The 19,444-nt window shown below is 41.1% G+C and overlaps 1 protein-coding gene across 11 annotated transcripts in view; it reads left to right on the top strand.

The window, feature by feature from the left end:
- The window catches only part of MYO3B (myosin IIIB), a 486,811-nt gene that overhangs the window by 206,912 nt on the left and 260,455 nt on the right, over positions 1–19,444 (top strand). For all 11 annotated transcript variants that reach the window (XR_011570836.1, XM_070803483.1, XM_070803516.1 and 8 more), the window contains 7 exons: positions 3,878–3,974; positions 4,934–5,050; positions 5,550–5,654; positions 8,363–8,446; positions 9,259–9,461; positions 15,506–15,604; positions 15,938–16,052. Coding sequence is in view for 10 of the 11 variants with exons in the window: in XM_070803483.1 (XP_070659584.1) it covers positions 3,878–3,974; positions 4,934–5,050; positions 5,550–5,654; positions 8,363–8,446; positions 9,259–9,461; positions 15,506–15,604; positions 15,938–16,052 (820 nt within the window). In the remaining variant the exon portion in view is untranslated. The remainder of the gene's footprint in view (positions 1–3,877; positions 3,975–4,933; positions 5,051–5,549; positions 5,655–8,362; positions 8,447–9,258; positions 9,462–15,505; positions 15,605–15,937; positions 16,053–19,444) is intronic.

The following is a 19,444-nucleotide window of genomic DNA, read 5'->3' as shown; positions in this document are numbered from 1 at the left end:
AAATATATGCAAGGGGATGCAGATAAAGATACTGAGTGCTGTTTTGTTTATAATAGTAAAAAGCTGGAATCAGCCTAAATGAGGATCAATATAAGACTGGGTAAAGAAATTGGTACAGAGGGCATCAGAGGGCAGACACACTGAAACCATACTCACAGAAAACTAGTCAATCTAATCACACTAGGACCACAGCCTTGTCTAACTCAATGAAACTAAGCCATGCCCTGTGGGGCCACCCAAGATGGGCAGGCATGGTGGAGAGGTCTGACAGAATGTGGTCCACTGGAGAAGGGAATGGCAAACCACTTCAGTATTCTTGCCTTGAGAACCCCATGAACAGCATGAAAAGGCAAAATGATAGGATACTGAAAGAGGAACTCCCCAGGTCAGTAGGTGCCCAATATGCTACTGGAGATCAGTGGAGAAATAACTCCAGAAAGAATGAAGGGTGGAGCCAAAGCAAAAACAATACCCAGTTGTGGATGTGACTGGTGATAGAAGCAAGGTCCGACGCTGTAAAGAGCAATATTGCATAGGAACCTGGAATGTTAGGTCCATGAATCAAGGCAAATTGGAAGTGGTCAAACAGGAGATGGCAAGAATGAATGTCGACATTCTAGGAATCAGCGAACTAAAATGGACTGGAATGGGTGAATTAACTCAGATGACCATTATATCTACTACTGTGGACAGGAATCCCTCAGAAGAAATGGAATAGCCATCATGGTCAACAAGAGAGTCCAAAATGCAGTACTTGGATGCAATCTCAAAAATGACAGAATGATCTCTGTTCGTTTCCAAGGCAAACCATTCAATATCACAGTAATCCAAGTCTATGCCCCAACCAGTAACACTGAAGAAGCTGAAGTTGAACAGTTCTATGAAGACCTACAAGACCTTTTAGAACTAACACCCAAAAAGATGTCCTTTTCATTATAGGGGACTGGAATGCGAAAGTAGGAAGTCAAGAAACACCTGGAGTAACAGGCAAATTTGGCCTTGGAATGCGGAATGAAGCAGGGCAAAGGCTAATAGAGCTTTGCTAAGAGAACACACTGGTCATAGCAAACACCCTCTTCCAACAACACAAGAGAAGACTCTACACATGGACATCACCAGATGGTCAACATCAAAATCAGATTGATTATATTCTTTGCAGCCAAGATGGAGAAGCTCTATACAGTCAGCAAAAAAAGACTGGGAGCTGACTGTGGCTCAGATCAGGAGCTCCTTATTGCCAAATTCAGACTTAAATTGAAGAAAGTAGGGAAAACCACTAGACCATTCAGGTAGGACCTAAATTAAATCCCTTATGTTTATACAGTGGAAGTGAGAAATAGATTTAAGGGACTAGATCTGATAGAATGCCTGATGAACTATGGACGGAGGTTCGTGACATTGTACAGGAGACAGGGATCAAGACCATCCCCATGGAAAAGAAATGCAAAAAAAGCAAAATGGCTGTCTGGGGAGGCCTTACAAATAGCTGTGAAAAGAAGAGACGCGAAAAGCAAGGACAAAAGGAAAGATATAAGCATCTGAATGTAGAGTTCCAAAGACTAGCAAGAAGAGATAAGAAAGCCTTCCTCAGCGGTCAATGCAAAGAAATAGAGGAAAACAATAGAATGGGAAAGACTAGAGATCTCTTCAAGAAAATTAGAGATACCAAGGGAACATTTCATGCAAAGATGGGCTCAATAAAGGACAGAAAGGTATGGACCTAACAGTAGCAGAAGATATTAAGAAGAGGTGGCAAGAATACACAGAAGAACTGTACAAAAAAGATCTTCATGACCAAGATAATCACAATGGTGTGATCACCAACCTAGAGTCAGACATCCTGGAATGTGAAGTCAAGTGGGTCTTAGGAAGCATCACCACAAACAAAGTTAGTGGAGGTGATGGAATTCCAGTTGAGCTATTTCAAATCCTAAAAGATGATGCTGTGAAAGTGCTGTACTCAATATGCCAACAATTTGGAAAACTCGGCAGTGGCCACAGGACTGGACAAGGTCAGTTTTCATTCCAATCCCAAAGAAAGGCAATGCCAAAGAATGCCCAAACTACCACACAATTGCATTCATCTCACACACTAGTAAAGTAATGCTCAAAATTCTCTTAAGTCAGGCTTCAACAGTATGTGAATTATGAACTTCCAGATGTTCAAGCTGGATTTAGAAAAGGCAGAGGAACCAGAGATCAAATTACCAACATCCGCTGGATCATGGAAAAAGCAAGAGAGTTCCACAAAAACATCTACTTCTGCTTTATTGACTATGCCAAAGCCTTTGATTGTGAAGAGCACAACAAACTCTGGAAAATTCTGAAAGAGATGGGAATACCAGACCACCTGACCTGCCTCTTGAGAAACGTGTATGCAGGTCAGGAAGCAACAGTTAGAACTGGACATGGAACAACAGACTGGTTCCAAATTTCCTATTTTCCAAATAGGAAAGGGAGTACGTCAAGGCTGTGTATTGTCACCCTGCTTATTTAACTTCTATGCAGAGTACATCATGAGAAACGCTGGGTGGAAGAAGGACAAACTGGAATCAAGATTGCCGGGAGAAACATCAATAACCTCAGATATGCAGATGACACCACCCTTATGGCAGAAAGTGAAGAGGAACTAAAAAGCCTCTTGATGAAAGTGAAAGAGGAGAGTGAAAAAGTTGGCTTAAAGCTCAACAGTCAGAAAACAAAGATCATGGCATCTGGTCCCATCACTTCATGGGAAATGGATGGGGAAACAGTGGAAACAGTGTCAGACTTTATCTTTTTCGGTTCCAAAATCACTGCAGATGGTGATTGCAGCCATGAAATTAAAAGACACTTACTCCTTGGAAGGAAAGTTATGACCAACCTAGATAGCATATTCAAGAGCAGAGAGATTACTTTGCCAACAAAAGTCTGTTTAGTCAAGGCTATGGTTTCTCCAGTGGTCATGTATGGATGTGAGAGTTGGACTGTGAAGAAAGCTGAGTGCTGAAGAATTGATGCTTTTGAACTGTGGTGTTGGAGAAGACTCTTGAGAGTCCCTTGGTCTGCTAGGAGATCCAACCAATCCATTCTAAAGGATATCAGCCTTGGGTGTTCTTTGGAAGGAATGATGCTAAAGCTGAAACTCCAATACTTTGGCCACATCATGCGAAGAGTTGACTCATTGAAAAAGACTCTGATGCTGAGAGGGATTGGGGGCAGGAGGAGAATGGGGTGACAGAGGATGAGATGGCTGGATGGCATCATTGACTCGATGGACATGAGTTTGAGTGAACTCCAGGAGATGGTGATGGACAGGGAGGCCTGGCATGGTACGATTCATGGGGTCGCAAAGAGTCAAACACGACTGAGTGACTGAACTGAACTGAATAAAGTGGAGTGGGTCACAAAGGGATTTAAAACAAACAAGATAAAATATGAGCGTTTCTTGATTCATTGGTATTTGCTATATTATTCTCTAAAGTTTTCTGTAGCTTTAAAAATTCCCCAGAAAATGGGGAGTGGTGCTGGTGGAAGCAAGAGGGGACCTCAAGGGAAGTACCTTAATGAGAATTATGTGTCTGATGCTGAACAGAAAATAATGTGAGGAAGTACTGTGGTTGGCATTTAAGAAAAGCAGATATGAGTATTATATGGGCCCATTTGGCAGTGCTCCTCACCGCAGCAGAAGGCTTGAATGCTGGAGCACCCCTTTCCTCTGGAATTTCTGCAGTGATGAGAGAGGGCTGAGGGCTTGGACTAGGCTTGCTCTTCCTATCCCTTCTCTGAAGTCTCTGAACGTGTTGTGTGATAAGACAGTGGCTGAATTGTTCTTGTGGCCTAGTTTCTGATATATTTTTTACTGCCTTAGTACTAATATTCTCTGGATAAACTCTAGGCATGAAAGGATGCACACCAAAAGACCCTATCATGTGGAAGATGCTGAAAAATACTGCCTTGAGGATGACTTGGTCAATATGGAGGTCCTGGATGAGGTACTAAATATTTAATAGGCAATTTTCACCAAGGACATTTGTTTCACACGACTGGTCTGATCTTTCTGTCGTAGACCATGTTCTCCTAAGGTCACTTGAGACTTGGTTTGTGTAGCCCTGGGATGAAACTCAAGGATGTTTGGCTGCTGTGACTATGATCCCTTGTTGTTCTGTGTTCATTTATAGTCCCCTAAATGGTGAAGAGAAAAGGATTTGGAGTTTTCCCTTGAAGGCTTTTATATTCCAGGCTTAAAAGATGTTTTTATATCAGCTGAAATTATTTTCTGTTTATAGAACAGTGCAATTTAACCCTTAAATTAAGACAGTTGTTTGTTCTTCATAAAGAAGAGCTTCATTTAGGGAAATAGTGAAGCTAATATAGCTTGAATTCCAAATTTGAAAATTGTGATAATCCCCATTTAAAATATGCATGTTTAATAGAGCTGTTAATTGCATTGGGCCTGCTTCTGCTGTTTCTAACTCTGGGGACCCTTAAATGCAATGTATGAATCACTAAAGTGTGATATAAAAGTGTTCAATTCTACATTCCCACCACATAAATTTTAAGTGTAATGCTTTGAAAAATGAAGTTACAATTTATCTGTACTTTATTAATAGGAATGGCCTATTAAATCGCATTCTGAATAGAACATTTGGATGGGGTCAAACAGTTTTTTAATAATAACAAAACTCTTGTCAGATATGTCAGTGTTTTTTAGCAAGTCCTAAATGGGCTGAATTCTTTTAAATAGTATATATTCCTAATTTTTTTCTTCTTTCAAGGCAAATATCTGCATTTAGGATCATTAGGGTCCTAATCAATAGGGTATAATTTAAATGGACTATTTTAATCTTTTGGAGAAAATTATTCTTGTAAGAATACACTTGTTGTTATTTTTAATATCTCTCCCTTGACTAGAAATAATGCTTACTCTCGGTACTATTTATCCTCTTCTTAGGATACAATTATTCATCAGCTGCAGAAGCGTTATGTGGACTTACTTATTTACACATATGTTGGAGATATCTTAATTGCCTTAAACCCCTTCCAGAATCTAAGCATATACTCTCCACAGGTAAGGAATGTTTTTGAGCATGTGGCTCCTTAACAGGAAATTTGAAATCTCAAGGAAAAATGAAAAGGGAGAAAAAGTGAGAATAAAATACCATGGGTGGACATACCCCAAACTGAAAATAATAGTGCAACAAAATTCGTACACTTTGGGGGTGACTTTTAAGTTAAGATGTAACGATAACAGCTAACATTAAATTAGCGTTTACTGTATACCGGGCTTTGAGTTGCCTTGGATATTTCTCATGACCCTGCATGATGGGTACTGTTAGTAAGCCTATTTGACAGATGAGGAGACTTCACATAGTGAAGTTAGTGTCCTTGAACAAGCTATGGAGCCAGTAAGTGAAGAACTGGGATTTGAAGTCAGGCCTGTAGACTCCGGAGACTCTGCTCTACAGCCTCTCTGATGCCACAGTTCCCCTGAAAAGTGACACAGCTTTGGTTTTATGGGCAAAGGGTATTGGGACATTAGAAGAGTTCTTTAAATTAATGTTTTTCAGTTTTCCAGACTGTATCATGGAGTGAAACGTGCCTCAAATCCCCCCCACATATTTGCATCAGCAGATGCTGCTTATCAATGCATGGTTACTTTCAGCAAAGATCAGGTAAGAACTTAACTGTCCTTTCCCACCAAGTCCCACAGTAGGATGTTTTCTGTCCTCCTTTGCAGCTCTTGAGTTTTCCTAAAAACTTGCCATTCTGGTTGCTGATACTGACTCAAGGAAATAGGCAATGAAATAGTAGCTCAGTGGGACAGGAGTAGTGATAAACTAGAGGAACAAGTGAATGTAGAAACCCTTTTCAAGAAATGTGAGACATCCTCCTCAAATACACTCATTTTCCCTGGTAAAATATAATAGAAGGTGAAATTCGCTCAGTCATGTCCAACTCTTTGCCACCCCATGGACTGTAGAGTCCATGGAATTATCTAGGCCAGAATACTGGAGTAGGTAGCCTTTCCATTTTCCAGGGGATTTTCCCAACCCAAGGATCGAACTCAGGTCTCCCACATTGCAGGCAGTTTCTTTACCAGCTGAGCCACAAGGGAAGCCCAAGAATACTGGTGTGGGTAGCCTATCCCTTCTCCAGCAGATCCTCCTGACCCAGGTATTGAACTGGGGTCTCCTGCATTGCAGGCATGTTCTTTTCCAACTGAGCTATCAGGGAATCCCTAAAATATAATAAGATAATTCTAATATGAGAACATAGAGCTAACACAAAACTGATGACATGGTAATGACTATAATAAAAACAAGATGGAGAATGACAGAAATTAAGTTCTTTCCTAGGAAGGTTTCAGAAAGTTCATGGTCCAGTCCTTTTTGTATGAAATACTGCACACAGGCTGATAATGGTCACGTACCGCACTGTTTAGCTGCTAAGAAATTGTGATGAATTGGGTAAAAACTGCACAAATCTTAAACTCAATGCTATTAACACAAAGCTCACCCATAAATTGTAACTGTCTGGACCTCCAGTTCACAGTGGTGGCATATCCAACCTTTGGCCCTTCCTTTACTTGTAATATGTATTTTTTCCCTGGTGTGTTTATTCTATTTGAAATAGAAACAGTCTAATTTCATGAGAAATTTTTATGAGAGAAGCACAATGTATAAATTCCCTGAGACCTGTGAAATCCAGTTTTGGATTTGTTGAGGAACACTTGAAATAGTGCAAATTATAAAATGGAATACATGGATTAACTATGGGTTAGAAACTTGGCTTCTCCAAATTATTACCTTTCCCAGAGATTTGTGAAATGTCCACAGAATTCATAGACAGGAGTAAATGAAGGGAGATATATATGTTTTTCAAGTTACAAAGTTATCCCACTGTGTTATCTTTTTTCTGACACCACTTCTGACACCAAATGTTGTGTCTCTACCAACACTAGCCAATTCTGCAATTCCCTAATGCCAACCGGATGTCTAACAATTCAGTTCCATTCAATTCTGATACTAGCTATCCAGATTTAGCACAGACCTCACAGGTTCGGGGCTCAGTCCACAAGACCACCTGTACTTCAACGCCAGTTGTGAATGGGGTGCCTAGGCTACCCACTCTTCTGCCTGGCTGACTACAAATTTAGGGATTCCCAGAATCCCCCTGAGGTTTGATAATTCACTAGAATGACTCACAGAACTCAGAAAAATACTTGTGTTTACTGGGTTTTTATAAAGGACACAACTCAGAAACAGCCAAATGGAAGAGATGCTTAGGGCAAGATATAGGAGAGAAAATGGTGCAAAGGTTCTATGCATTCTCTAGGCACAGGCCCCTCCCAGGCCTGCAACATATTCATACTGGAAGCTCTCTGAATCTCGTTGTTCAAGAGATTTTATGACTCAGTCAGTCTCTAGCCCTTTTCTCCTCTCCAGAAGCTGGAATGGTAAAGCTGAAAGTTCCCTCCCCCTAAATCTTTTTTGGTCTTTTTTGGTGATCAGCCCCCATCTTGAAGCTATCTTGGGCTCCACCTTGAACCACTTGGTTAGCAGTTATATTTGCTTGAAAGGGACTTGTTTGTGAATAACAAAGGATGCTCCACCAGTTCTATCATTCGGGACATTCCAAAAGTTTAGGAGCTCAGAGTCAGGAACCAGAGGCAAAGACCCAATATACGTTTTTTATTATACCACACCCACTAATCTCCTTTATACATAAAGAGCTCCTAGAAAAAACTGATAGAAAGACCAATAATATTTTTAAAAGAAGGCAAAGGATATATAGACTGGGCACAAAAAAGGAAAATATGAATGACATTAAACTTATGAAAAGATGGCCAATCTCACTCATAATAAAAGTGCAAATTAAAACTCTACCGAGATACAGTGTTTTGCCTATCAGAATAGCAGAAATCCAACATACCCAGGTGGTGATGCTGCAGGAGAATAGGCACTGTCATACAGTCCTTAGGAAAGCCATTTGGTATAATCTGTCAAACTTATGAATGTGTTTACCTTTCGGTCCAATAATCCCATTTCTGGGAATTTATTCTACAAATGAACCTGCATAAATATAATGACCTATCCATAGGGCTGTTCATTGCAGTATTGTTTGTAGTGACATAGGGAAAAACTCAAGTATCCATTCTGACTGGTTAAGTAGACTATGGTACATCTGTACAAAGGAGCCACAAATGACTAAAAAGGTTAAAGAAGCTCTCAGTGTACTGAAATGGAAAGATCCCTAAGATGTATTGCTCAGTGAAGAGTTAAGGTGAACAGTGGTGGATGTTATATGAAAACCATAGCTGAACACACAGGATGGTTACTGTGCTATGAATTCTTCACCGACACTTCATTTTCTGTATCAGTGCATTGTCATCAGCGGAGAAAGTGGCTCTGGGAAGACGGAAAGTGCCCACCTGATCGTTCAGCATTTGACTTTCTTGGGAAAGGTAATGATGACCTGCTTTCTGTATTGTGGCTTGAAGTCCCTTCAGAGTTACTGCATATTTCTAAAATGATGGAAATACTGGATTTTATTAGGGGTACATAGAAACATTCCATCTTTATTATGCTCGCCTCCTGATTGCTAGGCCTTGTAAGATGTCAGCATGTCCTCCTCCTTTCATGTAGTGAAGAAAATAATGCCAGCACGAATTTACTAGATTTGGCAATTAGTTTTTCTTGTTCTCAGTATAATACAAACAGTTAGCCATTAAGTAGTAAAAGTGGTTAAACACCAGAAGCAGGAGCAGGGGAGTCACTAAGATGATTAAAGGATTGGAAAGTAGAAATCTTTGAGCAAAAGTTGAGGGAAATAGAAATTTTTAGCTTGGTGAAATGGACATTGAAGATATGGCTGTAAAAATAGCCTAGCAATTACTTATAAGCAGTGTATTATGAGACTAAGAACAAATTTAAGTATTTTTTTTACAGAGGAGGTTTATTGAATATTATAATGAATAACTGAGAAAAGTGATGGAATCTCTCTAAAATTCTTTCTAAACTCTAGGCATTTTATCTGTCAAGGACTTAGAGAAGTGTGGCTGGTCATAAAAACTGACCTAATCTAGCCTCATCTGACACATGCACCTGGGGAGATGCTTATCTGAGAAAACAGTGCTGGTGGTTGATGCTAATTTCCCTAATGGAGTTTTTTCCCAAAAAGATAAATGTGATTTTTATGGACGGGAAGGGGTGTGTGGCAACTCTACTGGAGTAATGTTTCTGGAGACTCCACTGGACTGTTCTCTGTTTGGCACAGGCAGATAATCAGACCTTGAGAGAAAAAATTCTGCAAGTCAACTCTCTGGTGGAAGCCTTTGGAAATGCATGCACTGCCATCAATGACAATTCCAGCCGTTTTGGAAAATATCTGGAAATGATGTTTACACCAACTGGAGCTGTGATGGGAGCAAGAATCTCTGAATATCTCCTTGAAAAATCCAGAGTTATAAAACAGGCAGTGTACGTGCCCTATTTTCTCACTCTGGTTTTATGCTGCAGCATAGACAGGAGGCTCTGGGAATTTTTATGGCTACATTCCATTCTTTGTTCTTAGTATCCCTGCCCCATTCCTACCCTCAGCCTCCCCTAAGGCAAGAAACTATTTAAGGAAAGGATACATGGTGATTTCTAACCTAAAAGATATTTACAAGCACAATAGAAAGGGCTGGATTGGGATTACTTTGGGATAGATATGCCCATTCCCTGGAGTTGGTTATACCAGGTAGAATTTAACAATATGCAGTTACTTTTATAAATTACTAGTTCCCTTAAAATTGAGCTTGTCTATTAAAAAAAAAAAAGCACTGAGAATATTCCATATATTAAGTTTCCCCTAGTTTGAGAGAGGAAAAAGTTATTTTGTTTTAAGAAGAGCAGTATAGGAACTTGCCTGGCAGTCTGGTGGTTAGGATTCTGGCTCTCACTGCTGAGGGTTCAATCCCTGGTTGGGGAACTGAGATCCCACAAGCTGCATGGTGTGGCAAAAAAGAAAAAAAAAAAAATAGCAGCATAGCAGTAGTGGTCAATAGCATGGACTGTTCTTGGTTCAAGGCTGTCTCTGACATTTACTGTGTGACCTTGGGTATGTCACTGATAGCTTATGGAGAACGATGTCAGATTCATGATCTCCAAAGAAGATTTAGCCCTCATAGCTCAGTTGGTCGGAGAAGGCAATGGCAACCCACTCCAGTACTGTTGCCTGGAATATCCCATGGACGGAGGAGCCTGGTGGGCTGCAGTCCATGCGGTCGCAAAGAGTCGGGCACGACTGAGTGACTTCACTTTCACTTTTCCCTTTCATGCATTGGAGAAGGAAATGGCAACCCACTCCAGTGTTCTTGCCTGGGGAATCCCAGGGACAGGGGAGCCTGGTGGGCTGCTGTCTATGGGGTTGCACAGACTTGGACACCACTGAAGCGACTTAGCAGCAGCAGCAGCTCAGTTGGTAAAGAATCTGCCTGCAATGCAGGAGACCCCACTTCGATTCCTGGGTCGGGAAGATCTGCTGGAGAAGGGATAGGCTACCCACTCCAGTATTCTCAGGCTTCCCTTGTGGCTCAGCTGGTAAAGAATCTGCCCACAATGTGGGAGACCTGGGTTTGATCCCTGGGTTGGGAAGATCCCCTGGAGAAGGGAAAGGCTACCCACTCCAGTATTCTGGCCTGGACAATTCCAGGGACTATACAGTCTATGGGGTCGCAAAGAGTCAGACATGACTAAGCCACTTTCATTTTCACTTTCAGGGACCAGTCTTGATCACGCAGAGCTTTTGTGTGGCAGAAGTTTTATTACAGTGAAAAAGGACAAAGAAAGCTTCTGACATAGACATCAGAAGGGGGACAGAGAGTGACCCACTAGTCTTATCAAGTCCTTATATACTTTTACCAGACCTACTCCCACAACATACATCTTAAGATAACAAGATTAGTCAGAAGATTCTTGTTAAGAAGGAGAAACATGTCCTTGAGCAAGATACATTGTTCTTATATAATCATCGCTGCTAAGTCACTTCAGTCGTGTCCGACTCTGTGCGACCCCATAGACAGCAGCCCACCAGGCTTCCCCGTCCCTGGGATTCTCCAGACAAGAACACTGGAGTGGGTTGCCATTTCCTTCTGCAATGCATGAAAGGGAAAAGTGAAAGTGAAGTCGCTCAGTCTTGTCCGACTCTGTGCGACCCCATGGACTGCTGCCTACCAGGCTCCTCCATCCATGGGATTTTCCAGGCAAGAGTACTGGAGTGGGGTGCCATTGCCTTCTCCAATATAATCATTAGTACAGAGCTTAAGGAAAAACATAACTTTGAGCAAGATGAGTTGTTTTAATGTGTAATCATTAGCTCTGGGCTTAAAGAAAGTCTTAAAGATTGTTGTTATAATAACTCAGAGTTTAAGAAAAAACGTCTTATGTGATTAAGACAAAACAATACAGAAAAAAGGTTTATCCCTTTCTCCACCTCAAGGGCCCCTGACTCCTTATCAAGCTACCTAAGAATTAACGCTCTCATCACCTAACCTCTCTGAGCCTCATCTGTGAAATGAAAATGCTCCTAGAGCCTACCTCATGAGTTTGCCATGAAAATTAGTGAGTTTGTTTATGTAAAAGAACTTTTAAAAGTGCCTGGGTTGGTACATGTTATCAGAGAGTTAGCCTCTCTTCCTATTATTATTACTATTAGAGGACATCAGACTTCCTCAGGAGCATGGCTCCATTTATGCATTTACTATCTATTGAATTCCTGCTGCATGCCAGTGTTATATTCTCTGTTGGGTTTGCAAGAGTAAACAAAATAGACAAGGTCCTAGTATTCTTGGAGCTTGGAGTAGATCGGGGATGAGAGAGGGATAGGTGTGGGAAGGGTCACAGGCATTAAGCAAAAAAAAAAATAAGCTTAATGCATAACAATTGTGGTAGGTACCAGCAAGCAATGTAAGGCACTCTGAAAGTAGAACAGGTGAAAGGGCAATAGCCTAGCCTAGGAGGAGAGGGTTTCCTGTGTGAGAGACATTTAATCTGAGCCCTGAGGATCACTAGAGGTCAGCCAAGGAGATGAGATGGGGACAGGAGTGGAGGGGTGGGGGAAGAGAGGAGCAAAGACAAGACTGAGGCCGGATCATGCAGGGCTTTGGAGCCAGGTTGAGGAACCTTATTCTAAAGACAGTTCTTCTGAACCTTATTCTAAAGGTAAAAAGAAGCCATTTAATGTTTTGAAGAAGGGGAGTCACAAAACCCAACTTGCATTTTGTTATGATGAGATGATGGCTCTGGCTTCAGTGGAGCAAATGGATTGGAGACGATACAAGAAGTACTGTTACACTGAGACCACTAGGAGGCTGTTTTCAAATCAACCTGAGAGAGACTGTTAGCCTGAACTGAGGGGGTAGCAGTGGAGATGGGGAAGCAGGGGAGCTGATGAATCTGAGAGAGGTTGTGCAAGTAGAACCCACAGGACTTGTTTTAGGTTCAGAACCCCAGCATCTTCTTTTATCAGATACCTGCAGTTCCCTCACAAAATAGGGAATGACTTGAAAATTAAACAAATGCATGAAAGGATAGAATCAGTCATTTTTAGCTTCCCTGTGGTGTCTTGATTAATTTTTATGAGGTGCCCTGCTTCTTTCTTTCTAAATTAGGGTTATTTTAAAGTTCAGGAAACTACCTCTGACAGAATGGAAATTGTAGTTTTCTGTGTTCACATGTAAAGTGGTCTTTTACAAGGAAAATGTAAGGAGAGTTCTGAAACACAGCTCTGTCACTTATTAATAGAACTACCCTTATACCTTACTTTCCTTGTGGTTCAGATGGTTAAGAATCCACCTTCAATATAGGAGACCCAGGTTCAGTCTCTGGGTCTGGAAGATCCCCTGGAGAAGGGAATGGCTACCCACCCCAGTATTCTTGTCTGGAAAATTCCATAGACAGAGGAACCTGGTGGGCTATAGTCCATTGGGTTGCAAAGAGTCAGACGTGACTGAGCGGCTAATACTTTCACTTTCAAAGCCAACCTCACAGGGCTGTTATGAGAATTCGATTGTATGTGATTTTTGCCAAATATAGAATAATTGGCACCTAATAACCCATAACTCGGAGAAGGCGATGGCACCCCACTCCAGTACTCTTGTCTGGAAAATCCCATGGACGGAGGAGCCCGGTAGGCTGCAGTCCATGGGGTCGCTCAGAGTCGGACAAGACTGAGCGACTTCACTTTCACTTTTCACTTTCACGCATTGGAGAAGGAAATGGCAGCCCACTCCAGTGTTCTTGCCTGGAGAATCCCAGGGATGGGGGAGCCTGGTGGGCTGCCATCTATGGGGTTGCATAGAGTCGGACACGACTGAAGCGACTTAGCAACAGCAGCAGCAACCCATAACTTATTATTGCTGTTAATTTTAGTCAATATGATAGCTGCTGCTGCTGCTAAGTCACTTCAGTGGTGTCCGACTCTATGCAACCCCATAGATGGCAGCCCACCAGGCTCCCCCATCCCTGGGATTCTCCAGGCAAGAACACTGGAGTGGGCTGCCATTTCCTTCTCCAATGCGTGAAAGTGAAAAGTGAAAGTAAAGTCGCTCAGTCGTGTCCGACTCTTGGCGACCCCATGAACCGCAGCCCACTGGTGGGTAAAACAAACCGAAGACATTGGATGAGAAGAAGGTGGGACTTGTGTAAGTCCTGGTCATCTGATCTTTCTGGTTCTGCTCTTCTCTGGCACGTAGTAGGGTTCTCTCACCAAGTCCTCCTAATTGGTCTCCTTGCATCCATGTTAACTTCTTACAATCTAGTCTCACATTTACAGTTTCAAACACTTCAAAGAATTCTATTTGCATAATCAACAAAATCTTCATTATAGCCTGATAAGGCCTGTGTGGGCTGGCCCTGCCCACCTGTCTACCGGCTTCTCAACCAGCAGACTTTTGGTCCCTACATGGATATCATGCTCAGAGGCTTCATGTACGTGCTGCTCCGCCTCCTTGAAATGCTTTCCCTCTTCTCCCTGTAGCTCCTTCCACTCCTTTCTCACACTTTAAAGTTTGATTTTCATGGTATTTCCTTTGAGAGTCCTTCCCTTCACTGGGCACAAGTGACCCTCATCCGCGAATGTTGTTTGTTTCAGCCCTTTGATTGTTTCTTTCAAAGTCCTTATCACCAGTTTTCATACTGATTCATCTCTGTCCATCACTAGAAGGAAGCTCCAGAGAGCAGGAATCCTCTGTCCTGTATCCCTGGCATCTGGTGCAGTGCCTGCCATACTTGGCACTCAGAAAGTTTATTAGTTGAGTGAACAAATAGCTGAGGAATGGCGGGTAGAGATAAGAATGTACCAGGTGAGCTTGGATAGAATAATCAAGTAGAGGAAGGCCAGAATATCCAGGATAATATCCAGGAGAAACTGAAGAAAAGAGTGGGGCCCATGTCACAGACAGGGACAAGGAGTAAAAGGAAGATAAGATTTCTTTCCACAGAGCTACATTGGCCAAGGTGAGGATTTGTGAAAATCCTAGGGCATCAACAGAAGATTCTGACCTCCAAAGGAAAGTAAGGATAGAGAGAAGGACTTTTCAAACTACCTTTATTCAAAGACTAGTTTGTTTTTTTTAATAGTTCATGATAAATTGTGATTTTATTTTTGTAAAATGTAATTGAAGTGTATTACCAGAAAAATTATCATACTCTCAGATATCATAGAAATACCACTTACTATGAAATGTCTGGACACAGACTTTCCAGTTTCTTGTCTCATCATAAGCTGACTGCACTCCACAGACCACACAGACCACAGTCCAGCAGCACCCACCCTGGCCAGAGTGGCCTAAAAACAGGTACCTTCCACAAGACTAGGTAGACCGGTGCATGCCATTTTTGGATTGTATTTGAAAGAATACAAGTTTGAGACAGTGGAGACCTTAGTTCTAGGACCAGTTCCCTTCCCTAACTTGCTGTACTACTGGTGAGCTGCTTCTTGTCTTGGGCTTCAGTGAAGTAGGGAGTTTGGGTGATCTTTGTAAGTTGGATATCACTGTCTCTGATGCAACATGGGCTTCAAACAAGATGTGTGACCCAGATGCACAGTTATGTGGTCTGGAATAGAAAGATCTCTAAACGTAAGTAACCTGAGCTGTTACCTCCTATAAATATTCCATTCTCTAAAGTCTTCTGTATAAACATAAATGTGCTTTATAGTGTGACACTGTGGAAATTGCTATCCTAATCCTATCCCTATTGCTATTCTGTATTTGGGATGTATCATATTGTACTGTGTGCTCAGTGGTGTCTGACTCTTTGCAACCCTATGGACTGTAGCCTGCAAAGCTCCTCCGTCTATGGGATTTTCCAGGCAAGAATACTGGAGTATTCTGCCATTTTCTTCTCCAGAAATGTAGCATATTAATTGCCTATGAACGCAAATTGGCTACAGTATAATATTTTGCATGGAAGGGAAAAGCCATCGAGTAGAGAAGCCCAGAATACATTATTAACCGTGTCCTGTCCCTACTTTTTTCCAGAGGAGAGAAAAATTTTCACATATTTTACTATATTTATGCTGGTCTTTATCACCAGAAGAAACTTTCTGAGTTCCGACTTCCTGAGGAAAAGCCTCCTAGGTAAGTGTCAGGGGTTTTAGTTATTAATTTGTAATGAATATACAATTAGCAATTGACAAAACTTGGAAATGGAGCTGTTCTCCTAACTGGACACACAGTCTCTTTAGCCAAAATGCCCACATGAGATGGCAGGAACTTTATTTCCCTTTGCATTTTCTAGAAAGCGTAAAAACTCAATTGCAGCCATTTCACTTAGCCATGCACACCATTATTTCATCACAGTATTAGACTGTAAGGAAATAATCTTGCAAAGAGGGAGCCCAATGATACTCTGGTATTTGGGATGCCATTTGCCAAGTCAGTACTCATTCTGTGTGGTCGTACTCCATGTAGGTACCTAGCTGATGAAACTGGAAGGGTGATGCATGACATAACTTCCAAGGAGTCTTACAGAAGACAGTTTGAAGCAATTCAGCATTGCTTCAGGATTATAGGATTCACTGACAAGGTAAGTGATTGCCAGGACAAAAAGAAACTCAAGTGTTCATATTCTTGGGTCAATGAGAATGAAGACCTGAAAGTTCCAACTTGGGGCAGTACCCATGCTTTTCAAATGCCATGCTGGTCATGTTATAAGGTCTTGCTACTTAAAAGTGTGACCCAAGGACCAGAAACATTGTCATCACCTAAGAGCTTGTTAGAAATGCAGATCCTCAGGTCTAACCAAGAACAGATAAATCAAAATCTGCATTTTAGTAAAACCCAAGGGGAACATTGAAGTAGAAGTATTAAAAATAAAAACAAAAAAATGATGTAGAAGTACTTTTATAAATGCCAAATACCTGTGAACTGTTACCTCTGTCATCAATTCACTCCAGCCTTGATAACAAACACCAAAACAACACTGCCCTTTTCTGAGCTGGGGTTGTTCCAAACATTAGAGTGAATTGTCTAGTAGGAGAATAAGAATGTGGAGGTTACCCCCAAGCCACAGGAATATATTTGTGTAAGTAGTTGCTTGTACCTCAGACAAATTAAACCTTTTCAATTTTCTTGCAGTCACTTTCTTCTTCATGGTGCAGAATTGCAATTATTAGCTATAGTTCTAAGTATTATATTGCCTTTATCATACTAGATACAGGCTGTCTCTATTAAATATATACCAGGGGTGACAGAAAATATTTATTACCCTAGGCTCAAATAATACTCTGTGATACATTTGTGTCATAGTTTCTGGGCTTTTTGCCATCAAATTTGTAAAATATACAGATTCTTTTGCCTTTCCAACAAAGGAGGTGAATGATTAGGAGATAAGTGAAAATGTTTAAATCTTCAGGGATTAGATTACAAGACACTTGAGTTAGCTTGGGACAGCCACTCTGGATAAAATATTGCTTTTGTAATCCTAGGAGTTTGGCCAGCCCTTTCCTCCCCAGCTTGGTTGATTTTAGTTATAATAATACATTTCTTCTTTCTAGCTAGCTGTTAAATTTTTCTGTCAGCCTCCCACAGACTTTAAACTGACAGCAGAAAATCCCAAAGGTCAGATACAAATAGAAATATATTTCCCTTGGCTTCGTAGAGGAGAGCAATTAAACAGGTTCCAGTATTATTAAAGGACCTTTATGGTTGTTAATTTATAGAGCTGGTTGTTATCAAAGATGCATCACCAGAAGAGTCAAAGCTTGACAGTAGAGCCATTTAAGGTCACCTGGCTCATGCTGAAGTGTTAAGGGCATACTTTCTTAAAAGGGCACAGGAACAACAGAAAAGTCATTCATAGGGTTCATAATATTTTGCTTCTAATAAGTACAACAATGGTTGTAGAATACTGTGGAAAGATTGATGCCAATTCTAAAGGAAAGGCTATTATATCAGCCCTGTCTTAATGGTAGACATAATAATAAAACAGATGATGTTTTAAGATAAGAATATTAAAAACAAAAGAAACTAAATATGCTAAGTATATATCCTTGAAGTAAGCCATCCCTAACTCCTATGGGAATAAAGTTTAGTAGAAATGAATGAATGATTGCATGAACAGCTATGAAAATAAACACAAAAGGTAGTAAATATTTTTAGTTTATGTCTGGTCTGGACTGTTAAATGAATAATCAGACTGTGATTATATGTATATGTGTGTATATTCATTATGTTCTATGTTAATTCATGCTGGAAATAAACACAGTTTATGTCAGCAGTCTTGGAAATGGGAGGAAGAGGCTGGATCTTTCTTATCCTGATTTCTTTTGTTGTATCTTTGTCTGTATCTCTATAGACAACCTATTTTGCTGAATTAACTTAGTTTGCTTTATGTTTGTAAACTCAAAGTTCAGTTCAGTTCAGTTCAGTTCAGTCACTCAGTCATGTCCGACCCTTTGTGACCCCATGAATTACAACACACCAGGCCTCCCTGTCCATCACCAACTCCCAGAGTTCACTCAAACTCATGTCCATCGAGTCAGTGATGCCATCCAGCCATCTCATCCTCTGTCATCCCCTTCTCCTCCTGCCCCCAATCCCTCCCAGCATCAGAGTCTTTTCCAATGAGTCAGCTCTTCGCATGAGGTGGCCAAAGTACTGGAGTTTCAGCTTTAGCATCATTCCTTCCAAAGAACTCCCAGGGCTGATCTCCTTCAGAATGGACTGGTTGGATCTCCTTGCAGTCCAAGGGACTCTCAAGAGTCTTCTCCAACACCACAGTTCAAAAGCATCAATTCTTCGGTGCTCAGCCTTCTTCACAGTCCAACTCTCACATCCATGCATGACCACTGGAAAAACCATAGCCTTGACTAGACAGACCTTTGTTGGCAAAATAATGTCTCTGCTTTTGAATATGCTATCTAGGTTGCTCATAACTTTCCTTCCAAGGAGTAAGCGTCTTTTAATTTCATGGCTGCAATCACCATCTGCAGTGATTTTGGAGCCCCAAAAAATAAAGTCTGACACTGTTTCCACTGTTTCCCCATGTATTTCCCATGAAGTAGAGGGACCAGATGCCATGATATTAGTTTTCTGAAATGTTGAGCTTTAAGCCAACTTTTTCACTCTCCTCTTTCACTTTCATCAAGAGGCTTTTCAGTTCCTCTTCATTTTCTGCCATAAGGGTGGTGTCATCTGCATATCAGAGGTTATTGATATTTCTCCCAGCAATCTTGATTCCAGCTTGTGCTTCCTCCAGCCCAGCGTTTCTCATGATGTACTCTGCATAGAAGTTAAATAAGCAGGGTGACAATATACAGCCCTGCCGTACTCCTTTTCCTATTGGAACCAGTCTGTTGTTCCATGTCCAGTTCTAACTGTTGTTTCCTGACCTGCATATAGGTTTGTCAAGAGGCAGGTCAGGTGGTCTGGTATTCCCCTCTCTTGAAGAATTTTCCACAGTTTATTGTGATCCACACAGTCAAAGGCTTTGGCATAATCAATAAAGCAGAAATAGATGTTTTTGTGGAACTCTCTTGCTTTTTCGATGATCCAGTGGATGTTGGCAATTTGGTCTCTGGTTCCTCTGCCTTTTCTAAAACCAGCTTGAACATCTGGAAGTTCATGGTTCACGTATTGCTGAAGCCTGGCTTGGAGAATTTTGAGCATTACTTTACTAGCATGTGAGATGAATGCATTTGCGTGGTAGTTGAGCATTCTTTGGCATCGTCTTTCTTTGTGATTGGAATGAAAACTGACTTTTCCAGTCCTGTGGCCACTGCTGAGTTTTCCAAAAGTAGTTTGACTAAATTCAGAAAGACTTAATTGACTGTAGTCAGGAAGCAGATGCTAAACAACTGATGTAACAAAACTTTCTCTTAAGTTTTTCTTAGGGATATTTCTAGACAGAGCTTGAATGAACTGGTCAATTAAATAAAAATTATGGTCGCTGTCCTTTCTTACAGTGTCACTAATTCC

This window comes from Bos indicus, chromosome 2 (genome assembly GCF_029378745.1).
Source record: "Bos indicus isolate NIAB-ARS_2022 breed Sahiwal x Tharparkar chromosome 2, NIAB-ARS_B.indTharparkar_mat_pri_1.0, whole genome shotgun sequence".
Lineage (NCBI taxonomy): Eukaryota > Metazoa > Chordata > Mammalia > Artiodactyla > Bovidae > Bos > Bos indicus.
The sequence above is the reverse complement of the archived record's forward strand: the minus strand, read 5'-3'. Positions and strand labels throughout refer to the sequence as shown.